This window comes from Oncorhynchus tshawytscha, linkage group LG04, assembly GCF_018296145.1.
Source record: "Oncorhynchus tshawytscha isolate Ot180627B linkage group LG04, Otsh_v2.0, whole genome shotgun sequence".
Lineage (NCBI taxonomy): Eukaryota > Metazoa > Chordata > Actinopteri > Salmoniformes > Salmonidae > Oncorhynchus > Oncorhynchus tshawytscha.
This window is the reverse complement of record NC_056432.1, coordinates 10,323,350-10,351,061: the sequence shown is the minus strand read 5'-3', so window position 1 is coordinate 10,351,061 and position 27,712 is coordinate 10,323,350. Positions and strand designations below refer to the sequence as shown.

Genomic DNA, 27,712 nt, shown 5'->3' with positions numbered 1-27,712 from the left:
GTTGTGACAGAATATGTCCCTTTTAGTCTGAGTCGGTTCATGAATGAGCCTCAGAATAGGCCTACAGCTCAATGGTTCCAGCTCCCTGAATGTAATAGTTTTGCATGGCTTGGTCCTCGATTAAACTGTCAAATGATTTTAACTACATGACTTTAATAATGTGAAATTGTGGACAATCTTTACTTGAGGGTGTCCTGCTTGTATCACGTATGGTGGAAGCGGCAGTTTGCACAGCTGAAATCAATTGACTCTTATCCCTTTTGTAGTTCCTCTTTAGATGATGAACAGACAAATAAAAGTTGACTGAACATTTCTGGAAGGGTGTTTTTTTTTTCTTATTATTTTCTTCTGACCGCTGATATCAGCACTGCTGGAGCTGGGGATAAATCTCCTCCTATTACCTGTTTTGGCACATCTGGGTCCCGTGGAGGCTAAAGTCAAACCAGTCGTCTACGGGTGATTATATAAGAAAAAGAGAGGTTATAATCACATATGGTGTGAAGAGCATGAATCATCTGAACTTAATAATAGTAATTATAATAATATCAATAATAATCATGTTAATAATAATGATCTTAATAACAATAATGATAATAATGATCTTAATAATAATAATGTTAATAATAATGATAATAATGTTAATGATAATTTTTATAATAATGATAATAATAATGTTAATAGTAATAATAAATACATAGACAGTATAAATAAGATTGATAGCTGTGGAGAATGATGGATTTTGCAGCCAATGATGATAAATGGCCATCATGTTTTGTTAGTGCGTGTGTGTCGTACACAGAGCTCTGCTGTCCTCCAGTGTTCATTATTGCTCAATGCAAGTCACTAATGAAGTGTAAAGAAAACAAAAAACAGACACCTGTGTAATCGAGCTCCTTCTAAGGGGTTTTAATAATTTGATGTGTTATGACATTTGAGGAGGACAATGCATGTTATTGATACTGAATGTAGTTCTCAGAATAGGCTATATGTGAATTAACACAAATCATTCAATGAGTTGCTGAACAAAGTGTAATGGCCTACAACTATGGGGAATGTTGTACACACACAACACAAAATTACACCATTCCATGATGCCTTTGTAGGCTATGTAGGTGTAAGGAATTAAGCTAAACATTTCGTAGTGCTGCTGATTTAAGTGATACTGGACCATAGTAGCAGCAAATACAATTGATTTATTTATGTGTAATCCATCAACCTGCGTGACACTTCTCCTGCAACCTGTAGTTCAAGTTCTTCAACAGAAAAATGAGCCACTATACATCGACCGTACGTGTCAATAACAGACTAAATGCCCAAGTCATGATGAAAAGATAAATGGGATTCCACTGATTAATTCAGTTTGAGTCATAGTTGTTAATTTATACACCACGCCTCAAATACAAAATCTATTCCATGCATTTGGGTGCAAATCTTCAGCACATACAAAAGTCTAAATAAATGCACCGTTACAAGTTTTTACGATGGTCTCCATCCTCTCTGATTTGATAGTAGCTGAGAACGGAAACCCTGGTTTCTGATTGGCCAAGCGGTCGTACTCTCCACCGCATGGGTTTCGTTACTAGTTACTCCAACCACAAAGTCATAAACTCCGCCTATTTCTACAATGTCTCTTCTTAAAATGTGATGTTAAACCTTAATACTACCCTCAACCTTACTGCTAACTTTATGCCTAACCCTATCCTTAAATTTAGACCAAAAAGCACATTTTTGTTTTAATTAATTTTTACGATATATAATACTTTACTTTGTGGATGTGCTATCTAGTGTAAACCACTGCCTTCAGTCTCATCTTTCTCCAGCTTCGCATTTGCCTGTCAACGAACGAGGTGGTCACTCTGCACTTGATGACATTTCGCATGCAATTGTTGCAGTAATATGCCCTCTAAATTATAAGGGGCAGGTAAAAAAAATACTCTTCTTCACTCAACATAAAGCGAAGGTAAGGTGTCACGTTACTTACTCGAGAAAAAAAGAAAGTCAAACCTATAGCTAACGTTACCGGTTTGAAAACGTTTAATTTAACACCCAAGCTAGCCAGCTAATAGCATTAGCTAACTAGCTAATGTGTGGCAAGACGGCAATTTGGTGATGCAAAAAAATCGAAACATTGCCGCTTTTTATGCCAGTTAGTAAATATATTTTTCTTAAATTGTTTTCTCTATGTGTCGGATAGTTAGCCAGTTGTATTTTCAGTCTAAACAAATTTGTTGCTAGCAGGGAGAGTCTGTAGGGACACGCCTGGTGGCAATATTTATGACGTAACGGTATGCCGAGAACGTTACGAAAATGATGCGCGCGCTTCAAGGGGGCAGAAGGCCCTGTTTTAAGCCAGATGTATATGCGTTTTATTTTGCCAGATGTATAGCCCGCATTTTCCATACTCAACTAGTTAAAAGCGAACTTGGTGTCTGTGTTGGAGTCTGAGTTGTGTTGGAGTCTGTGTGTGTACTTCTGTTAGTACCACCGCACTGTAAATCAATGTGCACGAGTTGAAAATATTGAATACATAGGGTACCACAGCAGTGGCGATTTTAGCATGTCAATCTTGGTGGGGCAAACAACCTATTTTTTTTTAGATGCATGCCAGCGAAGCCATTAAACAACTCTAAACAATACATTAAATGCACTATAACTGTGACAAACAGTGCCCACAAACGTTTAGGTTCTACATGAAGCCGTTCCCGAGAGTGGAGCTTATGGCTGAAATAAATATGGTTTCTATTGACTCCTTGCTAATTTGTGTACCTGGATAAGAACCACATTCTCCTTCAATAATAATGAATGTCGGCATGAGTTTTGACATTTGAACCATACACAAACATTACATTTATGTTCAGTAAATTCACAATATTTGTTATATAATTAACACTTAGCTCTAAGTATAAGCAAGTGCAAGCAAAGGGTCTGTGATGACGTAGGCCTATTCGTTCAGCAATTTCCAAATGGACATCAACAGAAATTCAGATAATGTTAGTTCAGATAAATTCAGCTAGATGTTCAGGCCTTAACTTTACTCTTTAAGTCACCACAGAGAGAGAGAGAGCAAGACCCAGACTCAGCGGTTAGCCTACCATTCAACATATTTTATTAGTCCTATGTGGTCTAAAAAGGAAGGACAAAATGATCACGAGGATCCACTTTTAAGGACAATATACAGATGCACTGACAGCACATTGAGCAAACAAAACTACCCTCGCAACATCAACTGGAATTACATGGGTCTATTACTGAACTGTCTTGTTGAACACAAATATTTGAATGGGAAGAGACTGTCACTGGCAACCATGGATACTGGAGGGATACTATAATACACTGCTCAAAAAAATAAAGGGAACACTTAAACAACACAATGTAACTCCAAGTCACACTTCTGTGAAATCAAACTGTCCACTTAGGAAGCAACACTGATTGACAATAAATTTCACATGCTGTTGTGCAAATGGAATAGACAACAGGTGGAAATGATAGGCAATTAGCAAGACACCCCAAATAAAGGAGTGGTTCTGCAGGTGTTGAACACAGACCACTTCTCAGTTCCTATGCTTCCTGGCTGATGTTTTGGTCACTTTTGAATGCTGGCGGTGCTTTCACTCTAGTGGTAGCATGAGACGGAGCCCACACAAGTGTCTCAGGTAGTGCAGCTCATCCAGGATGGCACATCAATGCGAGCTGTGGCAATAAGGTTTGCTGTGTCTGTCAGCGTAGTGTCCAGAGCATGGAGGCGCTACCAGGAGACAGGCCAGTACATCAGGAGACGTGGAGGAGGCCGTAGGAGGGCAACAACCCAGCAGCAGGACCACTACCTCCGTCTTTGTGCAAAATGACCTCCAGCAGGCCACAAATGTGCATGTGTCTGCTCAAACGGTCAGAAACAGACTCCATGAGGGTGGTATGAGGGCCCGACGTCCACAGGTGGGGGTTGTGCTTACAGCCCAACACTGTGCAGGACGTTTGGCATTTGCCAGAGAACACCAAGATTGGCAAATTCGCCACTGGCGCCCTGTGCTCTTCACAGATGAAAGCAGGTTCACACTGAGCACGTGACAGAGTCTGGAGACGCCGTGGAGAATGTTCTGCTGCCTGCAACATCCTCCAGCATGACCGGTTTGGCGGTGGGTCAGTCATGGTGTGGGGTGGCATTTCTTTGGGGGGCCGCACAGCCCTCCATGTGCTCGCCAGAGGTAGCCTGACTGCCATTAGGTACCGAGATGAGATGCTCAGACCCCTTGTGAGACCATATGCTGCTGCGGTTGGCCCTGGGTTCCTCCTAATGCAAGACAATGTACTGGAGTGTGTCAGCACTTCCTGCAAGAGGAAGGCATTGATGGTATGGACTGGCCCGCCTGTTCCCCAGACCTGAATCCAATTGAGCACATCTGGGACATCATGTCTCACTCCATCCACCAACGCCACGTTGCACCACAGACTGTCCAGTAGTTGGCGGATGCTTTAGTCCAGGTCTGGGAGGAGATCCCTCAGGAGACCATTCACCACCTCATCAGGAGCATGCCCAGGTGTTGTAGGGAGGTCATACAGGCACGTGGAGGCCACACACACTACTGAGCCTCATTTTGACTTGTTTTAAGGACATTACATCATAGTTGGATCAGCCTGTAGTGTGGTTTTCCACTTTAATTTTGAGTGTGACTCCAAATCCAGACCTCCATGGGTTGATAAATTTGATTTCCATTGATAATTTTTGTGATTTTTGTTGTCAGCACATTCAACTATGTAAAGAAAAAAGTATTTAATAAGAATATTTAATTCATTCAGATCTAGGATGTGTTATTTTAGTGTTCCCTTTATTTTTTTGAGCAGTGTATAATGTTGTTGGGTCTGTAACTTACCATCCTCCTCGTGGAGAAAAGCACCCTAGGTAATTATAACACACAAAGTAAGAAACTATTAAATCATCATTCAAACATTGCCTAAAATTATTAAGAAGATACTCATGAGATAGACCTATATAAGCAATATAACAATGCAGATGTACAAACTATGGCAATGGCATATATGACGATAAGCGGTTAAGAGGCTGGCCGTAATTTTGATTAAGACATGAGTGAGCTGAGATGGATGTAGCCTATATGCCGCCAGTTTGTTCAGCACTTTTGAAATTGACAGCGACATTATTATTCAGAACATGGGCCGTTCTTAGTGTTCTCCCTGTACACCAAGTCAGAACCGTAGGATAAATTACGGGGTCACATAAGCAGACAATGAAAGCTCTTACGATATTAAATCATTACATTTCTCTAAAACAGGCTGTAGGCTACATGTGCACTACCAAGTCAGAACAGTAGGCTATATGCCTATTCATTCAGCACTTTTGAAATGGACAGCGACATAATTCAGAACATGGGCCATTCTTACAGTATTCTGCTGAATGCTTTGGCAAAAGCCAATGGGGATCCTAATAAAATACCTCAAAATACCAATACCATGTCAGAACAGTAGGATAAGTTCTAAGAGGGAAAGGGACCCCATTCTTAAGGTGAGACACATAGGCTACTAACTGCTTACTACACAACATACACTTAGTATTACTTTCTTAGCTACGGTATACATATCTCCCCGGCATATTACATCACTTATGGAGCAGCATACTAGACATATTTATGGACTCACCATTGTTGTGCTGTGCTCACTTGAACAGGAAGTTGGCACGGTGGTCCTTCTTGTGGGCAAACTTCTCACTATTCTCTGGATGAAGTCACACTGGATTGACAGCATGGCCAATGCATTTACCCTTTGCTGGCCCATGGAGTTGCGTGTGAACATTTATCATTTTAAGGGTTGGAAAAGTTTTTCTGTGACTCGGTGGTTGTCAACGGAGTGGTGATGATGATTTTGAGAAGAGAAGAGAAAAGAAAGTGCTGTCTTTCCAGTGTCCAGCTCATAATGCTGTTAGATAGTGGACAGCTCCATTTTCAGCTTCTCCTGTTTGCCCACAGGCCATAGCTTGGTAGCGCACTGGAATGCTGCGGTGCTGAAAGGAATGTACATATTGGGGGGAAAATGAGCTGTCCACCAACTTTGCTGCAATTAAGTGGTCACTTTCAGAAAACTTCTCTTGCACATGAGCAGCGATTGTGTCACATGCTTCCTTCATCTCGGGATGCAGTGTTAAGTTATCTCATGCTTGCTTCCTACCATTTTATGTGGTACGGTTTTGGAAACATAAGGAAGGTATCTTTCATATCAGCTAGAAAAAAATGTTAAATTACTACACACCTTTATAGGGTTAGGGTGCCCACATGGCCATATTTCCACGTTACAGTGCTTGTTAACGGAAAACAAATGGAAGACCTGTGCTAATTAGCTATCTGTGTCTCCGAACACCTGTGTGTAAACGGAAGACTGACGCCACAAATGTGATGTCACTGAAAAAAAATGGTTAAAAGTACAGTAAGTGTGTATTTTGCATTTGTGAAATGATTCACGTTTAGATTATGGATGCACGCTATATCGGTAAGCATATCAGAATAGGTGGATATTAGCTAAAAATGGCAAAATCGGCACCGGCCTGATGTCTAGTGTAACGCCGGTGTGCACAACCGATGTCAAAGCTGACATGCCTACCTATATAACGTAGGTAGATGATGTAATGACGCCACAAAAAATACAGCACCACACGTGCAACACAGGATTCCTAACCTGATCCACAATGTCTGCTGTGTGGATCTATTTTGACATTTCAAAGGTTGATAACAAAGGGCCATATGCAACGTTTGTGCTGCTATTATTTCCCGAGGAGGGGAGAAAGTGAAATCTTTCAATTCCACAAACCTAATTACTCATTTGAAAGTGCATCACCCCCCCCAGACGTTCAGTGAATACTACGCAGAAATAAACTAAGCGCATACTTCCAACAACTAAATAAGTTCAAGTCGAGCAGTAATTTGAACGAGTAAGAACATTTCAGCGAGACAACTCAAAGGCGAAATCTATTAACGCCAAGATAATGGAATTCATTGCCCTTGACAATCAACAGTTCTCTGTCGTGGATGATGTTGGCTTTCCCCAACTGGTCGAGCACCTCGAGCCCCAGGCCACACTATCAAGTAGGCAATATTTTTCAGATGTTGCCCTACCGGAGTTACACAGTATTGTTGAAACGCACATCCATTTGCTATGGGCGTCACTGCTATTAGCTTCACGACTGACATTTGGACCAGCGATGTCAGCCCCATGACCATGCTGAGTCTGACAGCACAGTGGGTCGACGAGGATTTCGTACTGAGGAAAGCCGTATTGCTCAAGAATGTACTGGTTCTCATACCGCTGCAGGCATTTCAATGGCATTTGCATTTGAAAACATGTTTGAAACTTGGAAAATCCCCAAGAACAAAGTACACGCTGTGGCACGTAACATGAGAAAGGCTTTGGAAGAATGCAGAGTCGCCAGTTTGCCGGCAGGGGGGGCAGGGTAGCCTAGTGGTTAGAGCGTTGGACTAGTAACCGAAAGGCTGCAAGTTCGAATCCCCGAGCTGACAAGGTACAAATCTGTCGTTCTGCCCCTGAACAGGCAGTTAACCCACTGCTCCTAGGCCGTCATTGAAAATAAGAATTTGTTCTTAACTGACTTGCCTAGTAAAATAAAGGTAAAAAAAAAAAAAAATGCATGGCGCACATTTGTAATTTTTCTAATTTACAAGTTGAACAATCTGTTCCTAACTGAACAAATGAACATATGACACTTTGTTACAACTATTTAACTGTACTAGAATGCTTAAAAGGCCGCAAAATGTTTAAATATCAGTTATCGGAATCGTTTTTTTTTTTAGCAAGGGAAATATCGGATATCGGTATCGGCCAAAAATGTCATATCTGTGCATCCCTAGTTTAGATGGATACTTTAGGCTGTTTTGGCTGCCAGAGCCAATTTGCTTCTGAACAGAGTTTTCACTGTAAGCCAACAACACCACGGGGCACATTGTTCTTCGTTCCCGCTCGGCGAGCACTGCTGTCAGGCAGTAAGGAAAGGGAAGTAGCTGGGATAGTGTAACCAATATGCAATATCAGGCCAGGGTGACAGCTAAAGCGTGATTTTCACCGAAAATGTTAACCTACGTCTTTAACGTCTACATTTATGTAAAAACAGAATGATTCTGAACATTCGCTGACGTCCCAATTTCGGCAGACACATTTCAAATTCTCTCTGACGTTTCTAGCCACAAGCATAAACTAGCTAGTTGGGAAGGGCTCATCAGGATGACTGACTGAACTGAATCTGTTCCACTACTATAATAAACTAGCTAGCTGGGAAGGGCTCATCAGGACAACTGACTGAGCCCAATCCGTTCGCCTGCACTCGACTTTCAGCTGCACAACATAAGTCATAAATTTGGGCACCAGGCATGTCTAGCTCGCTAGCTAGTGTAAAAGTCAGCCTGAATTTCAAGCCATCATACGCAGACTGAGACCATGCGCAAGCAAGCCACACAGTCGATGGGTACAGTATGTGTTGTACTCCCTTTCTAATAGGTTTAGGCTTTCAGCTGTGAACCAGGTTAATCCCACACTCTGTTGTCATTGTTGTGACATTGGCAATCTATCTATCCAGCTAACGGTTACATGCCAAACAGTGGTATTGAATAGATGTATCGCTGTAGCTAATTTACTGTTCCACACAACCGTCTTCGATAGTAGGCTGTGTGGAATACAGTACAGTCAAAACAGCCATCCACTCAGACCAATGTTGTAGGCTACCCAGCTCTTGACCAAAATAACCAGTTCAAATGGCATACAAGTTTAAAGGTCATAGGGCTTACAGGAATAGCTGCCCTTTGAAAAGGGCAGTTGAATTTAAAAGTTATTCTGGCTAGAACATCTTGTGTTGTCATGATTTGATTAATATCAACAATATACTGTACTGGTTTTGTTTCGCCAAAGAAAATGTATCTGTTGATTAGTCATTTTGAAAGATGCTTTGTGCATCGACACTCTTTTCAGCCTGTTCAGGCAGCCTGGCCGGCGTTTGACAGTGTGTTATTGCAAGAGCCATTCCTGTCTGGTCTCATAATGACAGTAGGCTTTATCACATTGTGTACTCTGCTCCTTGTAATAAAAAAAAAAAGGTAATAGCCTACTACAACAATTCTACTATAGTCATAGAGGAGGGAGTGGCAGTGTACACAGGTTACATTCAAATGAATGTGTAGGGAAATTAAAAGAAGGCATTGACTCACTCACTGGTTCTCAGTTTGCAGAGGGATTTCCTGAATGAAACCATTTCCAAGTCCTTGGTCTAGGCCTGACCTGCATTTCACAATTGTATCGATGTGTATTGAAGTGCTGCTCTAATTCTGTCTTTAATCACATTTCCAAATTACGTTAGGGCATTTCCTAACAGAACCAACATGGGAAGTTCATAGGAGCATATCAAATTGGGTGTCAAATGAAAGCAAAGAGTCAACATTTTTGGGAAATTAAGGCATTAGATACATTTTTTTCAACTATTTTGAATCTTAAAATTTGGGCATAAGTAAAGGCTTTGATTTCTGGGTAAACAGATGGAAAAGGGGTCTTAGAAAACATCTACCAGAAAAAAGCTTGAAAGGTATCAGAAATACATTAAAACACAATGTGTTTTTGTGTTTTGCTAACTAATATCAACACTTATATTTAGTTTTGGGGATATTGTTTACCTTCTGTAAATTTAAGAAAAATTGCCTTGTGCCTTGTAATTCCATTACCAACAACCCATATATCTTGAAGATATTTTCTAAGTTCTCTCCCTCACTACTTACAGAAGTAACAAGTCAAGGTAGACCTATCAACTAGTTAAGTGTTTTCACTGATATCAATTTTGTTAATGAATTAAGTGATTTAAAACTTGTAATTCCATTACCAAATTGTATCGAAATTACTGCTATTGAATTGGCTACAATGGGAAATCATAATAGTGATGAACCACAGTTGGGTCACCTGCTTACTGTCCTCCCTTCCACTTGTATACTGTGTTCAGCTCATTACTGTTTTCTTTGTCTTTCTTTTGTCTGGTGGTCAAACCAAGAGTGTTAACAGTCTGTCTGGATTAGAGGTCGACCGATTAATCGGAATGGCTGATTAATTAGGGCCGATTTCAAGTTTTCATAACAATCGGAAATCTGTATTTTTGGACACCGATTTGGCCGATTAATTTTTTTTTAATTTAACATATTTCATTATTTATTTGAGGCTAAATTGATTTTATTGATGTATTATATTAAGTTAAAATATGTGTTCATTAAATATTGTTGTAATTGTCATTATTACAAATACATTTTAAAAAATCGTCCGATTTTAATCGGTACCGGCTTTTTTTGGTCCTCCAATAATCGCTATCGGCGTAGAAAAATCATAATCGGTCGACCTCTAGTCTGGACAACCCCTCCCTCTCTCTCTCTGCCTCTCTCTCTGCATCTCTCTCTCTCTCTGCCTCTTTCTCTCTCTGCATCTCTCTGCATCTCTCTCTCTGCCTCTCTCTCTCTCAGCCTCTCTCTCTCTCTCTCTGCCTCTCTCTCTGCCTCTCTCTCTCTCAGCCTCTCTCTCTCTCTCTCTCTGCATCTCTCTCTCTCTGCCTCTTTCTCTCTCTGCATCTCTCTCCCTCTCTCTCCAGTTAATGTCACCACCCAGATCTTACTGACACCTACCCATGTGTAACCAGCATCCTCTCCTACTGAGCACTAGGGCCGGGACGATAATGTATCGCAATATTTTTTCCATGGCTAAAATTATAACACGAAGCAGACCAAATTCTTTAGTTCTTTGAAAACCAGCTGGATGTAAAATATTGTGTGCTATAGTTTGGAAAATAAATGTGTGACCCTGGATGACAACATAAAGATGTTTGTTTCCAACATTATGGCTGTTTTCCTAAAGAAGATAACTCTGCTTTGTGTTTTGTTTCCTTGCCACGTTACTAACAAGTATTGCGGTACTGGTAACGTCCAAGACCTATCGAGTAGAGGCCTTCATGGATCCAAAAAGTTGGACCTGTTCCTAAATGGATCTGGAGCTTTCCCTTCTGGATCCAATATGCATAAATAAAATAAAAAAGACTATAGAGACCTGTTCCGAATGGACCGCAGGAGAACTACACCTGCTTCATATAGACCTGGTCAGATCCAGACCCGGTCCAATCCGAGTGAGGGAAGCAGCAGAAAAGTCCATTTTCAAGCTACGTTATTAACCGGAGCTGATAAAGCGCGAGGTGACACTAGCAGGTGCCCTGCAGTGTGTGTAGGCTCTACATTTTTCATTGGAAATTGTTAAAAGTAGTTATTGTGCAAAGTTGTATGGTTTGTTAGACTTTGAAATCAATGATTTTTGTTTAGCGTACATTTGAAAGTGAAAACCTAGGCTTGAGACTAACCTTTTTCATCACCGTCTCAGAATCGTCCCGAGGTGCAATTTAAGTCACCAAACATTAAAATACTTTTTGGTTTGTTTTTATATGCAAACATGGGTCTACTCTAGGACCTAGGTAATTTACAGTGATTAAAACAAGCATAGCCTAATACTAAAATAGATACATGGGCCAGAAAATCATGGGAGAAAAATCCTTTATAAAGGCCAACATTGGAATAATATTCAAACCTGTTTTGAATAAATATAGCCTACAGTACACAAATAATTAGCGCACATGTAGAAGTGTAGCCTATGTTATAAGCATATTGGCTACATCCTCTCATGCCCAAACCGATGCTGACATGGAGGCACCACAAAATGTAGCCAAACTTTAATGAGACATTTAATTACATGAATATAGGCTAAATGCCAGTCATGTTTGACAAATATAATGTAGGATAATTTAAATGTAACTTCTAAAGTCTTGATTCTGTTGACATGGGCTACTCGAGGCACGGTTGGTTCAGATCAAATGGTTATGAATGGAGAGAAAGACCTTGTGCCTGTTGCGCACCGAACGCATCACCCACCTTGTAATCTGAGTGGAGGCAGTCAGCATTCACAATCCTAGTCATACAAGCAACCCATGATGCTTGTTGCATCTGTAGAATGGTGTGTTCCAGATAATTGCATTTTGGCACATTCATGCATAGCCTACTGCATTGTACACATTGCTGCGCTTGTCATGTGAATAAATAATAGTTTATCAACATTTTTAATCTAAATGTTCTGATCTGTTGCATCAGCCTCATTGCTTTAAAAAATAGTTTCTGTACAGTAGGCTAGTTGTATGAATTTTGGATCTATTGTAGGAGAACTGTCCCAGTCCGTTTGACCTGTCCTAGACAGACTTGATTTATCAGCCCCGGGACACCCTTAATTTCGAGCCCTGTTCAAAGAGTAATTCTGTTTTCCGTGGAATTGCCCATTACATTTTTGCATCTGTTCAGTGAGACGTCTGTGCCTTTGAGATGTCCACTATCAAATATCTCCACCTGTTTTGACTGCGACGTTCTGGGGCTGAAGTTCACTTGTCACCAGCAGTATTGCCAATGGGAGCGGTAAGAAACTACTTGTCACACTTCCTTCCTTCTAGCAACGTGTGCACAAAAGTCAAGTGGTTTCGTCAGCAAGGTCACATGCTGCAGATCGTGAGCCTAGCCTATATTATGCACTGCAGCTCTGAATGACCCCTCCTCACTGTTACAGCACATTCTGTCAACCATCCAGTATAGAAATAGACACAGATAAATACACATTGCAGCTATTTTTCCTCCAATATTTTTTTATCAGGAGAGGATTAAAGTGTGTGTTGATTGTGCCTGCTGTCACATAGCCTAGTCCAAGTGTAACCTATGACTGTCCATTGTTGATCTAGTAGGCTAGCTGCCTTGTCTTTACCCTACTCCTATTGCTGTGTTTTGTCTTGCCTTCTTTGTTGTCAAGCTCTACTTGATGCTCTAGAGTGATTCACATGAGTTCGGTGGCGACACCGTGGCTGTTTTTCCGAGCATAAAAGCAGTTCGAGTAACAGGTCACTAGCTAGCATTCCATTCAATTGGCGACAGATTTTAACAGGAACATTCTCAAATCTGCATAAAAACAATATACCCATTTACCCACCAGAGATGTTTCCATCAAATTCATTTGTTTGCGGATAAAAGGCTGTGCGTGAGGATGTAGTGCACGTAAAATATATATTATTATTTTGCGGTCAAATTATCATGTACCAAAAAAAATATATATATATATATATATATATATATATAACAATTTAACAAATGTTGTGTTATATAGCAAATGGGCACGTTCTGGACTTGGCACATGCACTAGCCAAGAGGTCACAGATACAGTGCAGTTATAGCCTACTGCATCGGATTATTATGGACCAAGAGCAAGATGATTTTTATTTGTCAAACGGCAGCCAAGCATCGACCATCATGTCAGCAGAATAAAATCCATATTTATTGGAAAGGACAATCAAGCTCATCACCATGCACTCTCACCACCCTGTGGATTTAATCAAAACTTATTTAATCTGTAGCCTAATAAACTGCATGCTTTCCCGAGTTGTATGACTGCATGTTTACTTTGATAAGATGGTTATTAAATCAGTATTTGCGCACAAAGGCGTTTCCACCTATCATTTCTCACATAATTCATTTAGCAGACACAAAAAGCTGATCTAGTGTATTTTGTTTTGTTCACCGACCAGTCATTTTTCAGGCTGTTGTGATTTTTTTTATCCGACATGTACTCTACTCTCATAAAAAGGCTGGATGGAAAACTCAACCGTGTAAACAGTCAGAGCATTAGGATAGGCCTAAATCTTCTGAGAAAAGAAAGCTTACTGGTGCATTGGGACTGCCGAGACTATTGGTGCAGCATAGCATTGGGACTACCCCAACTATTGGTGCAGCATAGCATTGGGACTACCCCGACTATTGGTGCAGCATAGCATTGGGACTACCCCGACTATTGGTGCAGCATAGCATTGGGACTACCCCGACTATTGGTGCAGCATAGCATTGGGACTACCCCGACCCGGTGCAGCATAGCATTGGGACTGGGTGCAGCATAGCATTGGGACTACCCGACTATTGGTGCAGCATAGCATTGGGACTACCCCGACTATTGGTGCAGCATAGCATTGGGACTACCCCGACTATTGGTGCAGCATAGCATTGGGACTACCCCGACTATTGGTGCAGCATAGCATTGGGACTACCCCGACTATTGGTGCAGCATAGCATTGGGACTACCCCGACTATTGGTGCAGCATAGCATTGGGACTACCCCGACTATTGGTGCAGCATAGCATTGCTTGTTAATCTCTCTGCAGTAGAGCAGCCAGAATACAGCATCCCAAAGAGCAGGCCTGTGTTTTTTGTTTGCACGAATCACATCACATGCCAGATACAATGAGCTAACTAATAGTGCTGGGCAGAAAAGGAGGTCACTGTGAAGTGAATATAACGTGTGATTATGACTCACAGGGCTGAACATGACCTTTTGACTATAGTTCGATACTAGGCCTAGGCAGTCACCAGGGGTGTGTGTGTGTGTGTGTGTGTGTTCATTAGGCTAGTGCACACCGTTTTGCACAGTAGCTAAATAAGTATTTCTTAATGAGCAAATTCCGGGAGATCCCATCCTGTTTTCTTTCATTTGGTTGAATACGCCCCAGTTTCTAGTTGAAAGCACCACTTCAGAGTTTAAACAGGCATGACTTCCCTATTCCCTTGTGATGTTTTGTGTGGCTTTTATTTATAGCCTTCCTTTTAGAAGAGGATTAGGAAGATCTTTCCAAGGCTGGACAGTAAATTACTTTCTCTTCTACAGATTAATGTCCCTCTATTGCTTTCGTCAAATGTAATCCAGCACACCCAGTCTGTCTGTCTCGGATCTCAGCATCTGTGCAGCCAGGCCTACCCATGTCAAGTCAAGAAGACAAAGAAGACATTGGGGGGTGGGGACAGTGATGATGGCACTAGTTGAATATTTTTTGGAGGGATTAGGGAACGGGTGTGACTCTCGCTCACAATTAACATCGTAATGCCTAATGATTTATTTGGCTATTGCAAGTTTAAAAAAACATGACATTTTCGACGTCAGAATGAGACTAGTGGCACTAGATGAAATGCAGTTGAAAGGTCAGTCATTTGCATGCTGAAGAGCAAGTGTAGGTTATTATAGCCTAGTCGTGAAGCAATAACTTGTACAAAGATGGCAATTAAGTGAGATGACACACTGAATGTTAATGTGACAAAGCTTAAAGGGCAATTCCACCACTTTTCAACTTCATTTTCATGATCTTCAGCACAATAACATTTTCTACATGGGCTATGTGAAAATGGCACTTTTCTTTGTTTACTTGGGGAGTAAGAAAATACCCTCCCTCTGGCTAGAAACTTGTTGCGGGCTTTGAAAATCACTTTGAATCCTCCCCTGTGACGTCTTTTACCACAGCTCACATATGTAGACACTGGTTTGGTGCTGGAGATAATGAATATGAAGTTGAAAAGTGGCAGAATTGCCCTTTAAGCCAGACGGTGCCTTCAGAAAATGTTCACATCCCTTGAATTTTTCCACATTTTGTTGGCCGAATTTAAAATGGATTACATTGAGATTTTATGTCACTGGCCTACACACAATACCCCTTAATGTCAAAGTGGAATTATGTTTTCATATTTTTACTAATGAATAAAAAATGGAAAGCTGAAATATCTTGAGTCTCTAAGTATTCAACCGCTTTCTTATGGCAAGTGTAACGTGTGCGCTGGGAGTCAGGAAGCAAGTTCAGGGAGTGCATAATTTAATCGACGAAACATGAACAACGCATAGACAGGAATCTGAAACAGAAACAATGATGCCTGGGGAAGGAACAAAAGGAAGTGACATATATAGGGCAGGTAATCAAGGAGGTGATGGAGTCCAGGTGAGTCTGATGATGTGCAGGTGCGTGTAACAATGGTGACAGGTGTGCGTCATAATGAGCAGCCTGGTGACCTAGAGGCAGGAGAGGGAGCACGTGACAGCAAGCCTATATGAGTTCAGTAAACATTTACCTAAGAAGTCACATGGACTCATTCTCTGTGCAATAATAGTGTTTAACATTATTTTGTGAATGACTACCTCATCTCTGTCCCCCACACACATACAATTATCTGTAAGGTCCCTCAGTCGAGCAGTGATTTTCAAACACCTGTTCAACCTCAAAGACCAGGGAGATTTTCCAATGTCTCGCAAAGGGCACCTATTGATAGATGGGTAAAAAAAAAAAATGTAATATACCTTTGAGCGCGGTGAAGTTATTATTTACACGTACATTTTTTAAAAATGTATTTTTCGCCCCAATTTTGTGATATCCAATTGGTAGTGACAGCCTTTTCTCATCTCTGCAACTCCCGTACGGACTCGGGAGAGGCAAAGGTCGACAGCCATGCATCCGAAACACGACCCTGCCCATCCGCACTGCTTCTTGACACACTGCACGCTTAACCCAGAAGCCAGCCGCACCAATGTGCCGGAGGAAACACCGTACAACTGGCGACCGTGTCAACGTGCATGCGCCCGGCACACCACAGGAGTCATTAGAGCGCGATGGGACAAGGACAACCCGGCTGGCCAAACCATCCTCTAACCCAGACGACGCTGGGTCAGTTGTGTCAACACACCCAGTCACTACAAAGATACAGGCGTCCTTCATAATTCTGTTGCCGGAGAGGAAGGAAACCGTTCAAGGATTTCACCATGAGGCCTATGGTGACTTTAAAACAGTTACAGAGTTTAATGGCTGTGATAGGAGAAAACTGAGGATGGATCAACAACATTGTAGTTAGTACACAATACTAACCTAAATGACAGTGAAAAGAAGCAAGCCTGTACAGAATATAAATATTCCAAAACAAGCATCCTGTTTTCAATAAGGCACTAAAGTAAAAACTGCACAAAATGTAACAAAGAAATGAACTTTTTCCTGAACACAGTGTTATGTTTGGGGCTAATCCAACACAACACATCACTGAGTACCACTCTTCATATTTTTAAGCATGGTGTTGGCTGCATCATGTTATGGGTATGCTTGTCATCTGCAAGGACTAGGGAGTTTAGGGTGAAAATAAATGGAATATAGCTAAGCACAGGAAAACTCCTAGAGGAAAAGCAGGTTCAGTCTGCTTTCCAACTGACACAAATTCACCTTTTAGCAGGACAACAACATAAAACACAAGACCAAATATACACTGGAGTTGCTTACCAAGAGGACATTGAATGTTCCTGAGTGGCCTAGTTACCGTTTTGACTTAGTGGAGCTGACAGCGTTTTAGCAACATGAAATCTTATTAAAATCTGTTCATACACACCCAAGCACTTAGTTTTCATAAACTCATAGAATGTTTGGGAATGACTTAGCATAAAGCATTTGTGAAAACTCCACAGAAATATAGAGTGGGAAACTGGCTGTGCATTTGGACAATTAAACACTGTGATTAATAAAAACATCTGTCTTGTCCAGGACCAGAGTCTACGCAGACCAGTGCACCATAGCCAATCAGAGCTACAGTAGGCCTACAGTGCATTTGGAAAGTATTAAGACCCCCTTGACTTTTTCCAAGTTTTGTTACGTTACAGCCTTATTCTAAAATTGATTAGATTGATGAGGGGGGGAAACAAATCTACTTACAATACCCCACAATGACAAAGCAAAAATAGGATTTTAGAATTTTTTGCAAATTTACTGAAAATACAAAACCCGCCTGCACCTCTGATTCAGAGGGGAAGAAGATACATTTCGGTTTATTTAAATTCAGTTGTGCAACTGACTAGGTATACCTGATAGCCACTGCTGTTGTCAGCCTGATAGTCACTGCTGTTGTCATCTCCCCTCCAGGACCTGAGAGCAACTGCTGTGCACCATGTTGTCTAGACTGAGGGCATCACTGATGCTGCGGCCCTGTGTGAGCGCCTGCCGCTGGACACACACCAAAGAGAAGGGCAAGCCTCTCATGTTGAACCCTCGCACCAACAAGGTAAGTGCCAGAGGGCACTAACACCATCCTCGTACAACGTGTGTGTGTGTGTGTGTGTGTGTGTGTGTGTGTGTTGGGTCTGGGGTGCATGAGAGATGATGCCACAGAAGGCCGTGATGGAAATGGAGGAGGGAGGAGAGCCTGGTACATTATAATACTGTTATCCTACCCTGTATTTGACAATACTCCTATGCTCCCGGTACATTATAATACTGCTATGCTACCCGCTACATTATAATACTGCTATGCTACCCGCTACATTATAATACTGCTATGCTACCCGGTACAATACTGCTATGCTACCCGGTACATTACAATACTGCTATGCTACCCTGTACATTACAATACTGCTATGCTACCCGGTACATTACAATACTGCTATGCTACCCGGTACATTACAATACTGCTATGCTACCCTGTACATTACAATACTGCTATGCTACTAGGGCTGGGCGATATGGGAAAAAGATTATATCATTGTATTTATTTTAAAAAAAACGGTATGATGGTATTTGACGGTATTTTATGTTTTTGAATAATAGAAGTTCTAAATTTGCTTTTTGAGTAGTGCTTGACCCTAGGGTGGCAACACATACATTCTAAGTGATTGTAATGGGTCTTTCTCCATTCTGCTTGTTTTATACTGTTCAATTCAACTTCAACCAAAAAAAGTAATAGATTTCATCAATTTCTGCATTTGAGATCATTTCCGCACTGCCATGTAGGGCTGCACATTATGGGAAAGTAATCTGGGCCTTATTTTTAACCTAATGTTGCAATTTGACTTTTTTGGTTTAACCTTTATTTAACTAGGTAAGTCGGTCACTCCAACCATTAGGCTACCTGCCACCCCTGTTGGAATCATGGGAATAGAATGTCTATTCTAATTAAATAGTTAGAATATAGTGGGCACCTTCAATACAGTGTTGTTTGACATGACAACGAATGAAAATGCCAGGGAGGAGTTATTGTGACAGGGTAGGAACTAATGTGTTGATAGGTGTTTCCTAGGGACCCTATAATCTTTGGCTACATTGAATGTTTTCTAGCTAACATATTCTTGCTTTGCGTTTAACGCTTTAATTTTGAAGACACTGTTGCACAAACATCATGCTGATGTAGGTCTACACAATCTTTGGTATTATCAGGCTGTATCGCTAATTACGCTTGCTCTTACTCATTTATTAGCTAGCTAGCACGCGATTAGCATTAGCGGCTAACAAGATTTAGGAACAACTTGCTAAGAAAAGACAAACTAGCTGTTTGCAGATGTAAGAAACACAAGCGAATAGTGTAGTTATAGAATGCTAGTAGATTTATATTTAGAAGCAAAGTGACAAGTGCTTCGTTGTCATCAACAGTGTTGCATATGCTGCATTGACCATGCAGACTGAACGCAAGTGTCTCGTTGTTGAGGAACGTCAAACGCGCTCCTTGAGTGACAGGGGGCGTAGCTAGGTCTGTGGAAAGCGGCATCGAGAGAGAAGACTAAAGTAGCGAAGTAAACTCAAAATGGACGTTACACACTGCGTATCACATTTAACAAACCAAACATTCAAATACCGGTATAGAAGGTAAAGTAAAAACCCAAACCGGTCCGTGCATTATATCGTAAAAAACGGTATACCACCCAGCCCTATATGCTACCCTGTACATTAGAATACTGCTATGCTACCCACAGTACTACTGGAGCTTGTTCTCCTATCCCCTTCTGTTCCCCCGGCCTTTCTGGAGAAGGTTATGGTTATGGTTTCCGTCTAGTACCCCAAGCCTCCAACTGGCAAAATGAACATGAATGAGCTTGACACGTGCCCGTACTCGAAACCACCACCGAGGGCTAGTCGTCCCAACATACATTCATAATGGCTTTCAGCTCTATGAATGCATGTTGGGACGACCTAGTGTTCCCCCCTCTAAAGTTGACCTGGGATTCCATGTACCGCAGGCATGGTTCAATTTCAGAGGAAGGCTGCACCCCAAATACACATTCACTGCCTCATAGAAACCTGGTCAGTGAGTTGTGATGCCATCTGTGCAGAGGGCAGCTGTCAGTCTGGGGGGAATGTTCAGAGCAGCATCTCTGCTTCAGTACTGTGCTTATGTAGCTTCCGTCCCTCTCCTCGCCCCAACCTGGCCTCGAACCAGGGACCCTCTGCACACATCAACCACAGTCGCTCACGAAGCATCATTACACATCGTTACCACAAAATCCGCGGCCCTTGCAGAGCAAGGGGGACAACTACTTCTAGGTCTCAGAGCGAGTGACGTCACCAATTGAAACACTATTAGCGCGCACCACCGCTAACTAGCTAGCCATTTCACATCGGCCACACTTACTTGCCCCAGTGCCAGTCGGATCCTGTTAGCTCACTGGCGATGTTTACCCTGACTACCTCGCTGTCATTATCTCTCGCTCTGTCCCTCATCAAGTTTAATTAAAACAAGTTAATTTGTCAAATGCACATGATACAGCGTAGATGTGTACACAGTACAATGAAATGATTACTTCTCCTCTCAACAGTGCAACAGCTACAATTTTTTTTTATTGAAAGAACATTTATGCCTCCCTCATTCTCTTTGGTTTATTTCCATTCCTCCAGGGCATGGCCTTCTCACTGCAGGAGAGGCAGATCCTGGGTCTTCAGGGTCTTCTGCCCCCCAAGATAGAGTCCCAGGACATCCAGGCCATGCGTTTTCAGAGGAACCTGAAGAAGATGACAGAGCCACTGGAGAAGTGAGAACGGGCTCGGGTCAAAAGTAGTGCACTATATACGTAATAGGGTGCCATTTGGGACCTAGGCTATGAGCGGCAACAAATGTCAACCTAAGCCAAATAATATTTTCATGCATTACAGCGTCTGAGACTGCAGAAGTGCATTTCTTATTGCTACACTAAGTAATGAACTTAATCACATAACAACTTGACATAAAACAAAGGCATCTGTAACCACGACCAAAACTCTTCCCAGGTACATTTACCTGATGGGGATCCAGGAGAGGAACGAGAAACTCTTCTACCGCGTGCTGATGGAAGACATTGAGGAGCTGATGCCTATCGTTTACACTCCCACTGTGGGCCTGGCCTGTACACAGTATGGACACATCTTCAGGAGGCCCAAGTAAGAGCTGAGTCTTGATTATTATTATTATTATTATTATTATTATTATTATTAAACATGTTTAGTAATGGCCCTCTGCTCTTTCATAAGAATAAACAACCTCTCAGATTACCATAGATATTAGCTTTGATTAGATTGCTAAAATCTGTTTAGATGGCTAAAAATGATTGGATTGTTAAAATGTCAGATTTCCTATCAGACAAAGGGGAGGGAGTTAACTGTCTGAGGACTCTATTCCTTTACCCACAGGGGCCTGTTCATATCCATCTTGGATCGAGGCCATATTCGCTCCATATTGGACAACTGGCCAGAGACCAATGTGGCGGTAAGCTGGGTTCCAGCACCATATTGAAAACATTGTCTTTACGTTGATATGGCCTTGCTGTGTAATGGAGTGACAGTCCCTCGCTCTCTGACAGCCCCCCGCTCTCTGATAGCCCCCCACACTCTCTGACAGCCCCCCTTGCTCTCTGACAGCCCCTCCCTCACTCTCTGACAGCCCCCTCGCTCTCTGACAGCCCCCTCGCTCTCTGACAGCCCCCTCGCTCTCTGACAGCCCCCTCGCTCTCTGACAGCCCCCTCGCTCTCTGACAGCCCCCTCGCTCTCTGACAGCCCCCTCGCTCTGACAGCCCCCTCGCTCTGACAGCCCCCCTCGCTCTCTGACAGCCCCCCCTCGCTCTCTGACAGCCCCCTCGCTCTCTGACAGCCCCCTCGCTCTCTGACAGCCCCCCTTGCTCTCTGACAGCCCCCCTCGCTCTCTGACAGCCCCTCGCGGTGTGGCATTCATTAGGGGAAGTTCAGGTAGTCCCACCCCTGTCTGTTTCAGCTTCGTTTGTTGCTTAATGAATAGAACCCCTACCTGTTGTCCAGGCGGTCGTGGTGACAGATGGAGAGCGTATCCTGGGCTTGGGGGACCTGGGGGTGTTTGGGATGGGCATCCCTGTGGGGAAACTGTGCCTGTACACCGCCTGCGCTGGTATCAGGCCTGAGAGGTGCCTTCCTGTGGTCATCGACGTGGGAACTGACAACGAGGCAAGTTTAAAAAACGAATCAAATCAAGCTTTATTGAAGTGCGCATCGAAATGAAAACATCTCAGTACAATTAGTTAGTGCTTCTACACCTGCATTGCTTGCTGTTTGGGGTTTTAGGCTGGGTTTCTGTACAGCACTTTGAGATATCAGCTGATGTACGAAGGGCTATATAAATACATTTGATTTGATTTGACAACAAAGATGAACTAAGGAGCTCCCAATATGCAAATTGGTTGTCATGTTATATATACAAAAGGCTGTTAGCTATCTTATGTACTGTATCATATCTATAACCAGTCTCCATATTCCAGACCCTTCTGAAGGACCCATTCTACATGGGTTTGTACCAGAAGCGGGATCGTTCCCAGCTCTACGATGACCTGATCGATGAGTTTATGGAGGCTGTGGTGGACAAGTACGGCCAGGACACCCTGATCCAGTTTGAAGACTTTGGGAATCACAATGCATTCCGCTTGATGAGGAAATACCGCGAGAAGTACTGCACCTTTAACGATGACATCCAAGGTCTGTATTCACACCATGTAAATATAGTATGCCAAATGGAGTGTGTTGTAGTGAGTATGTACAGCTAGATGAATAACAGACCTGGGTTCAAGTACTATTTGAAATCATTTAAAATACTTTACTATGTGATTGATTGAGCCTGGCGCAGTGTAACAAATATAATATTCTCACAAATGCAAACCCCGCCCATCTGGCACTCCAGGCAGACTAGAGCAAATGCTACAAGTATTTGAAAGAGTTCAAATAGTATTTGAACCCAGGTCTGGTGAATAGCTGTGCATTTACAGCGTGTGTTGTGGTGTTCAGGAACTGCAGCGGTTGCCCTGGCAGGGCTGTTGGCAGCTCAGAGGGCCATTGGAAAACCCATCACTGAACATAGGATTCTGTTCTGCGGAGCAGGGGAGGTGGGCCATTCTCCTACTTGTATTACCAGATTTCAGTGTCTGCATACAGCAATACCGTTACCTGACATAATGTAGTAGGTAGTACATGTATGTACCAAATGGTTAACACTATGCTCACTAAATCATAATAAGAAGTGTTGTTTTTTTTGGTCAGTTGAATAATAAATAATTGTGTGTTGTTTCTTCAGGCTGCCCTGGGTATCGCCAACCTGATTACCATGTCGATGGTGGAGAAGGGTTTAACCCAGGACGAAGCCAGGAAAAAGATCTGGATGTTTGACAAGGACGGTCTACTGGTCAAGGTTGTGGTCCAGTCCAAACACAGACATGTTGTCTTTCACTTCTCCTTTGTAACTGTCTGTGTGGCGGAACTGAAACGCTGTGTATGGACTAACATTAGAGCCAACAGAAATGGAATCTGAATTCGGTCATTTTGAATTTGTATCAAGAAATGTAATTTAAATTCAGTGTTTTTTCCTGTGACTTGCTGTAGGGCCGATCGCAGGAGACAGATAGCAACCAGGAGGCTTTTGTGCATGAAAGTCCCGGAGATGTGCAGAGCTTCTTAGATGCAGTCAACGTCATCCAACCAACAGCCATTATCGGTAAGATACAAATTCTCCATTCTCATCTTTATAATAGTAATAATACATTGTATAATTAAAATCAGTGTAACTCTTGTGCTTTATGAAACCCTGGTAACCCTAACTTGTTGCCTGTGCGCAGGTGTGTCCGGGGCTGGACGCCTCTTTACCCACGACGTCCTCAAAAAGATGGGCACCCTAAATAAACAACCAATTATATTCGCCTTGAGCAACCCCACCACCAAGGCAGAATGCACGGCTGAAGATGCCTATACCCTCACAGATGTACGTATCGATTCACCCATGTCATCCTAAATTACTCCTTATTCCCTACATAATGCACTACAGACGTACTGCTCTACGTAGGGAATCAAGCATCATTTGGAACGCAGGCCGCCGCCTCATGTTTTGTTAGTGTGTAGGCCCAGACCCGCACACTGACTCACAGTCACCATGGCTTCTCTCTCTGTATGTGGTTTGATATTCAGGGCCGATGCCTGTTTGCCAGTGGAAGTCCGTTTGACATGGTGACTCTGGCTGATGGACGTGTTTTCACACCTGGACAAGGGAACAATGCTTACATATTCCCAGGTTAGAATCATTAGATTATCACGTTTTCTCATCTGTATTTACAAAGAATATCTCAGTGAGCCTTCTCTCGTCAAAACAGCCATGGGGAAAGTGGATACGCATAGGTGCGCCACATAAGTGTATTGTGAGACTTGTGTCAACTGTTGAAAAAGGGGTAAAGTGCAGTGTGTCTGCTTTGTCTGGCTGCAGGTGTAGCCCTGGCTGTGATCCTCAGTGGCGTGAGACACATCAGTGACACGGTCTTCCTGGAGGCTGCTAAGGTCAGAAATAAAGCTGCGTTTCACTCGTTCAGAGCTCTCGACCTGTCTCTCTCCGTTCAGCTCCCCTGTGTTTACACACTATTTGACAAAAAAGACAGGCGCTTAAAGAGATATTTTACACATTTTAGTATTTTGTTTACAGAGAAAATTGTTATGCAAATGATATGCAAATGATGAGTGTTTTTTTTGTCATTCCGTTAGACCCTGGCAGACCAGTTGACTGATGAGGAGCTGGCGGAGGGGAGGCTGTACCCACCACTGTCCAACATCCGAGAGGTCTCTCTCCAGATGGCAGTCAAGGTCAGGATCAGACACTCTACATCTCGCTTCTTGTCTGTCAAATACATTTCGAGGGAGATAAATTCATAATTTGAAAAAGCATTCCACAAAATGAGCAAAGTATAAGTCCTTTGATTATGATGAAATCGGTGGCTTCGTCATAAACACAAAATATACTGAGGATGATGTAAAGAGTACCGCCTTGCCTTTGGTCTGATAGTGTCAGAGGGCACATTTGAGAAGATAATGAAGGCAAATATGTGCCTCCAATATCTGCTCAATAACTCAATCCGCCTTTGCACTCCTTTTAAACAACGCACTTTTTTAAAAACATTTCGGCAAAGGGTAAAGACTACAAAACTTTGTCCACTCTGTTCAAAACGAATTCTAGTTTTGGAAACAAAATTGTACTGAGATCAGATATGTTATTAATGAGAATATTTGCATAATGTCGGCCAAAATATATCTCGTTCAATCTTCTCCCACTGCCAACCACTGGGTCTTCCTCTCACCACCATATTTGGTAGTGAGTGGAAACACCAAGTGGATGCTTCACATTTATAAGTCCAGTGAAATATCTGAGTCATTGTTGTTTCTGTGGCAAAGATGTGCCTTTAAATGTACTCTGCATCTCACTGTCGCCCCCTGCAGGTGGTCCGGTTTGTGTACGCCAACAACATGGCCTTCCGGTACCCAGAACCCAAGGACAAGGACACCTTTGTCAGGTCAACTGTATGGGACATCAACTACGACTCATTTCTCCCTGACATCTATGAGTGGAAAGGGATGAACCCAGCACCTGATCATTAGAGAGTTTTGGGTGTGGAAAGGGGGCAACAAATCACGGTAGGATAGGTGGGCGGGCATTAAAGAGGGAATGGTAAAACTGGGAGGTGGGGAGGACAGTGAAATTAGGTTAGTTGTTTAATCCTAGGGCAGATATTTGACTGATTTGTTTGTCAAAATCAATTGGCGGGCCAGAAAAATGTATATCCAGTTTTTTGTCATTCGTGAGTGGCCTGGAGTTTTTTTTCTTTTTCTACCCAAATAACCCCCCCCCCCCCAGTTATGTATAACACGGGCCCTGATTTTCCTTGTTCAGTTTCCACATGAAAACGCTCCAGAAGTGGGGTTATTGTTAGTCAACATGCTGCTAGATAAACAGAAGGATTCCAACATATAATATCACTCCAAGCTTTAAAGACCTTGCTTGAATTAGTTCATGAAACAGTTATGCAAAAAATATAAGTAAAATAAGTAAAACTCAGTAATAGTTTAAAGGCTTTTTTTGTTTAATTTTTTTGTTGTTGTCCATATCCCCATATGAAATAATATACAGTGTATGTGTATTGTGTTATTGACATTCTAGTCATTTAGCTAGGGTTGGGGTCAATTCTGTTTTAATTCCAGACAATTCAGGAAGTGCACTGAAAATTCCAATTCTCTTGAATGCTTTTCAATGAGGAACATTTTGAATTGGAATTTCGTCTGCCAAATTCAGGGTTGGGGTCAAGAAGGAAAGTAAATGTTCTTATTCAGAGCGACTTAGACTGTAATTATGCACTTGTTAGACAGTTGACAGAGCCTGGATGTTTTGTAGAGAGTATGTTCGCATGTGGGTGTGAAATGTCTCCTAGCTCTGATATTTAACTTGAAGATGGACGGTGACAGTTATGAAGTAGATCAATATGTTTGTGTCATGAATCCTGGGGTGTATTCATTAGTCGGATTCCTTTGTAAAAAGTTTTGTCTATTGCAAAATGTTTTGCAATGGAAAAGGTTCAGTCCAAACTGAAAACATTTTGCAACGAAAATTTGTTTCTATTGGACAAATTTTCAGTTTGCTTGGTTTACTTCTGTTTGGTTTCTAGAGTAAACGGTTTCCATTGCAAAACATTTAGCAAAAGACCAATGAATATACCCGAGATAATATCACCATGAGTTTCTCCCAGACTAAAGACCAGGCATAGTGAACCAGCCATATTCCATGGCCATACACATATCAGGGGATGGGGCTAATTTTCAGTATAGAGAGAAGAATGCTGCAATAAGCACCATATCCAAATAGACATGACCAATGTTAAGATAAGCTCCATTGTCAGAAAACATAAATACATTACATGAACTATAATGCTCTTCACGGTTTACAAGCATACATTTTATTTTATTTTTTTACAGGTTTTATGTTTTAGCCACATCTTATACACAGAACTGTTCATTCACTTTTTGAGAAAATGGAAATAAGTAAAAAATATTAGCTGGATAGAAAACCAGCTTAAGGCAGCTGAAGTTAAGATGCACAGGTCCTAGATTTGTGAGACCGTTTAGTTAAGGGTGGGAGACTGGATTTTTTTTATCCATCTGCATAGGTCAGCGACATGACTCCCATTTTATACACACCTCACTTCTCACCGCAGACGTAGCCAAAGAACAATGAATTGTATAGGAACACAATAGTTGGAAGAAAAAATATATTAAAATCGGCGTATTATTTTTTTATGCATATCCAACGGGCTAATTATATCTATTGTACTGTTTTACAGTTCTCTTGTTGTAGTTGATCAAACTAGTTTGATGAGATATCATTCACAAGTGTACTATGTTCCACCCTTGAATTTAGATTGGACCATTAAATGACAGTCGGTCTCATTCAATGATTATGTTGGCCCATAAGCCTGTCCAAGCCTGTAACGTTGGTCTCCCATTCAGAGAATTGCTGTGCTGTATTCTTGTCTTGTTTTCTTTTCATTCATTTACTTTTAAGTGCCCTGGTAAAAGTGTATGGTTGAATCCCTGATGGTCCTTCCTCTTCCAATGTCTTTGATGTGTGCATACATGTATGTGTTTCTGGAGTTTTATTTTTGTTACGCAGAATGGCCTTAGCGAATGAACGCACAAAGCGGCAAAAGCGCCCCTGGAGACCCCTATGTGTGCTGTTACATGTGCAGAATTAAAATTAGTTTTACACTTGC

The 27,712-nt window shown here is 42.0% G+C and overlaps 1 protein-coding gene across 1 annotated transcript; it reads left to right on the top strand.

The window, feature by feature from the left end:
- The first annotated feature begins 1,772 nt into the window (after positions 1 to 1,772).
- On the top strand, positions 1,773 to 27,712 carry me2 (malic enzyme 2, NAD(+)-dependent, mitochondrial). Its single transcript, XM_024417226.2, has 15 exons — positions 1,773 to 1,960; positions 17,807 to 17,945; positions 20,546 to 20,679; positions 20,915 to 21,064; positions 21,314 to 21,389; positions 21,936 to 22,097; positions 22,409 to 22,622; positions 22,929 to 23,026; positions 23,215 to 23,328; positions 23,520 to 23,631; positions 23,753 to 23,895; positions 24,099 to 24,201; positions 24,391 to 24,461; positions 24,663 to 24,761; positions 25,392 to 27,712. The coding sequence occupies exons 2-15, from the start codon at positions 17,832 to 17,834 to the stop codon at positions 25,548 to 25,550; spliced, it is 1,749 nt and encodes a 582-aa protein (XP_024272994.1). The 5' UTR covers positions 1,773 to 1,960; positions 17,807 to 17,831; the 3' UTR covers positions 25,551 to 27,712.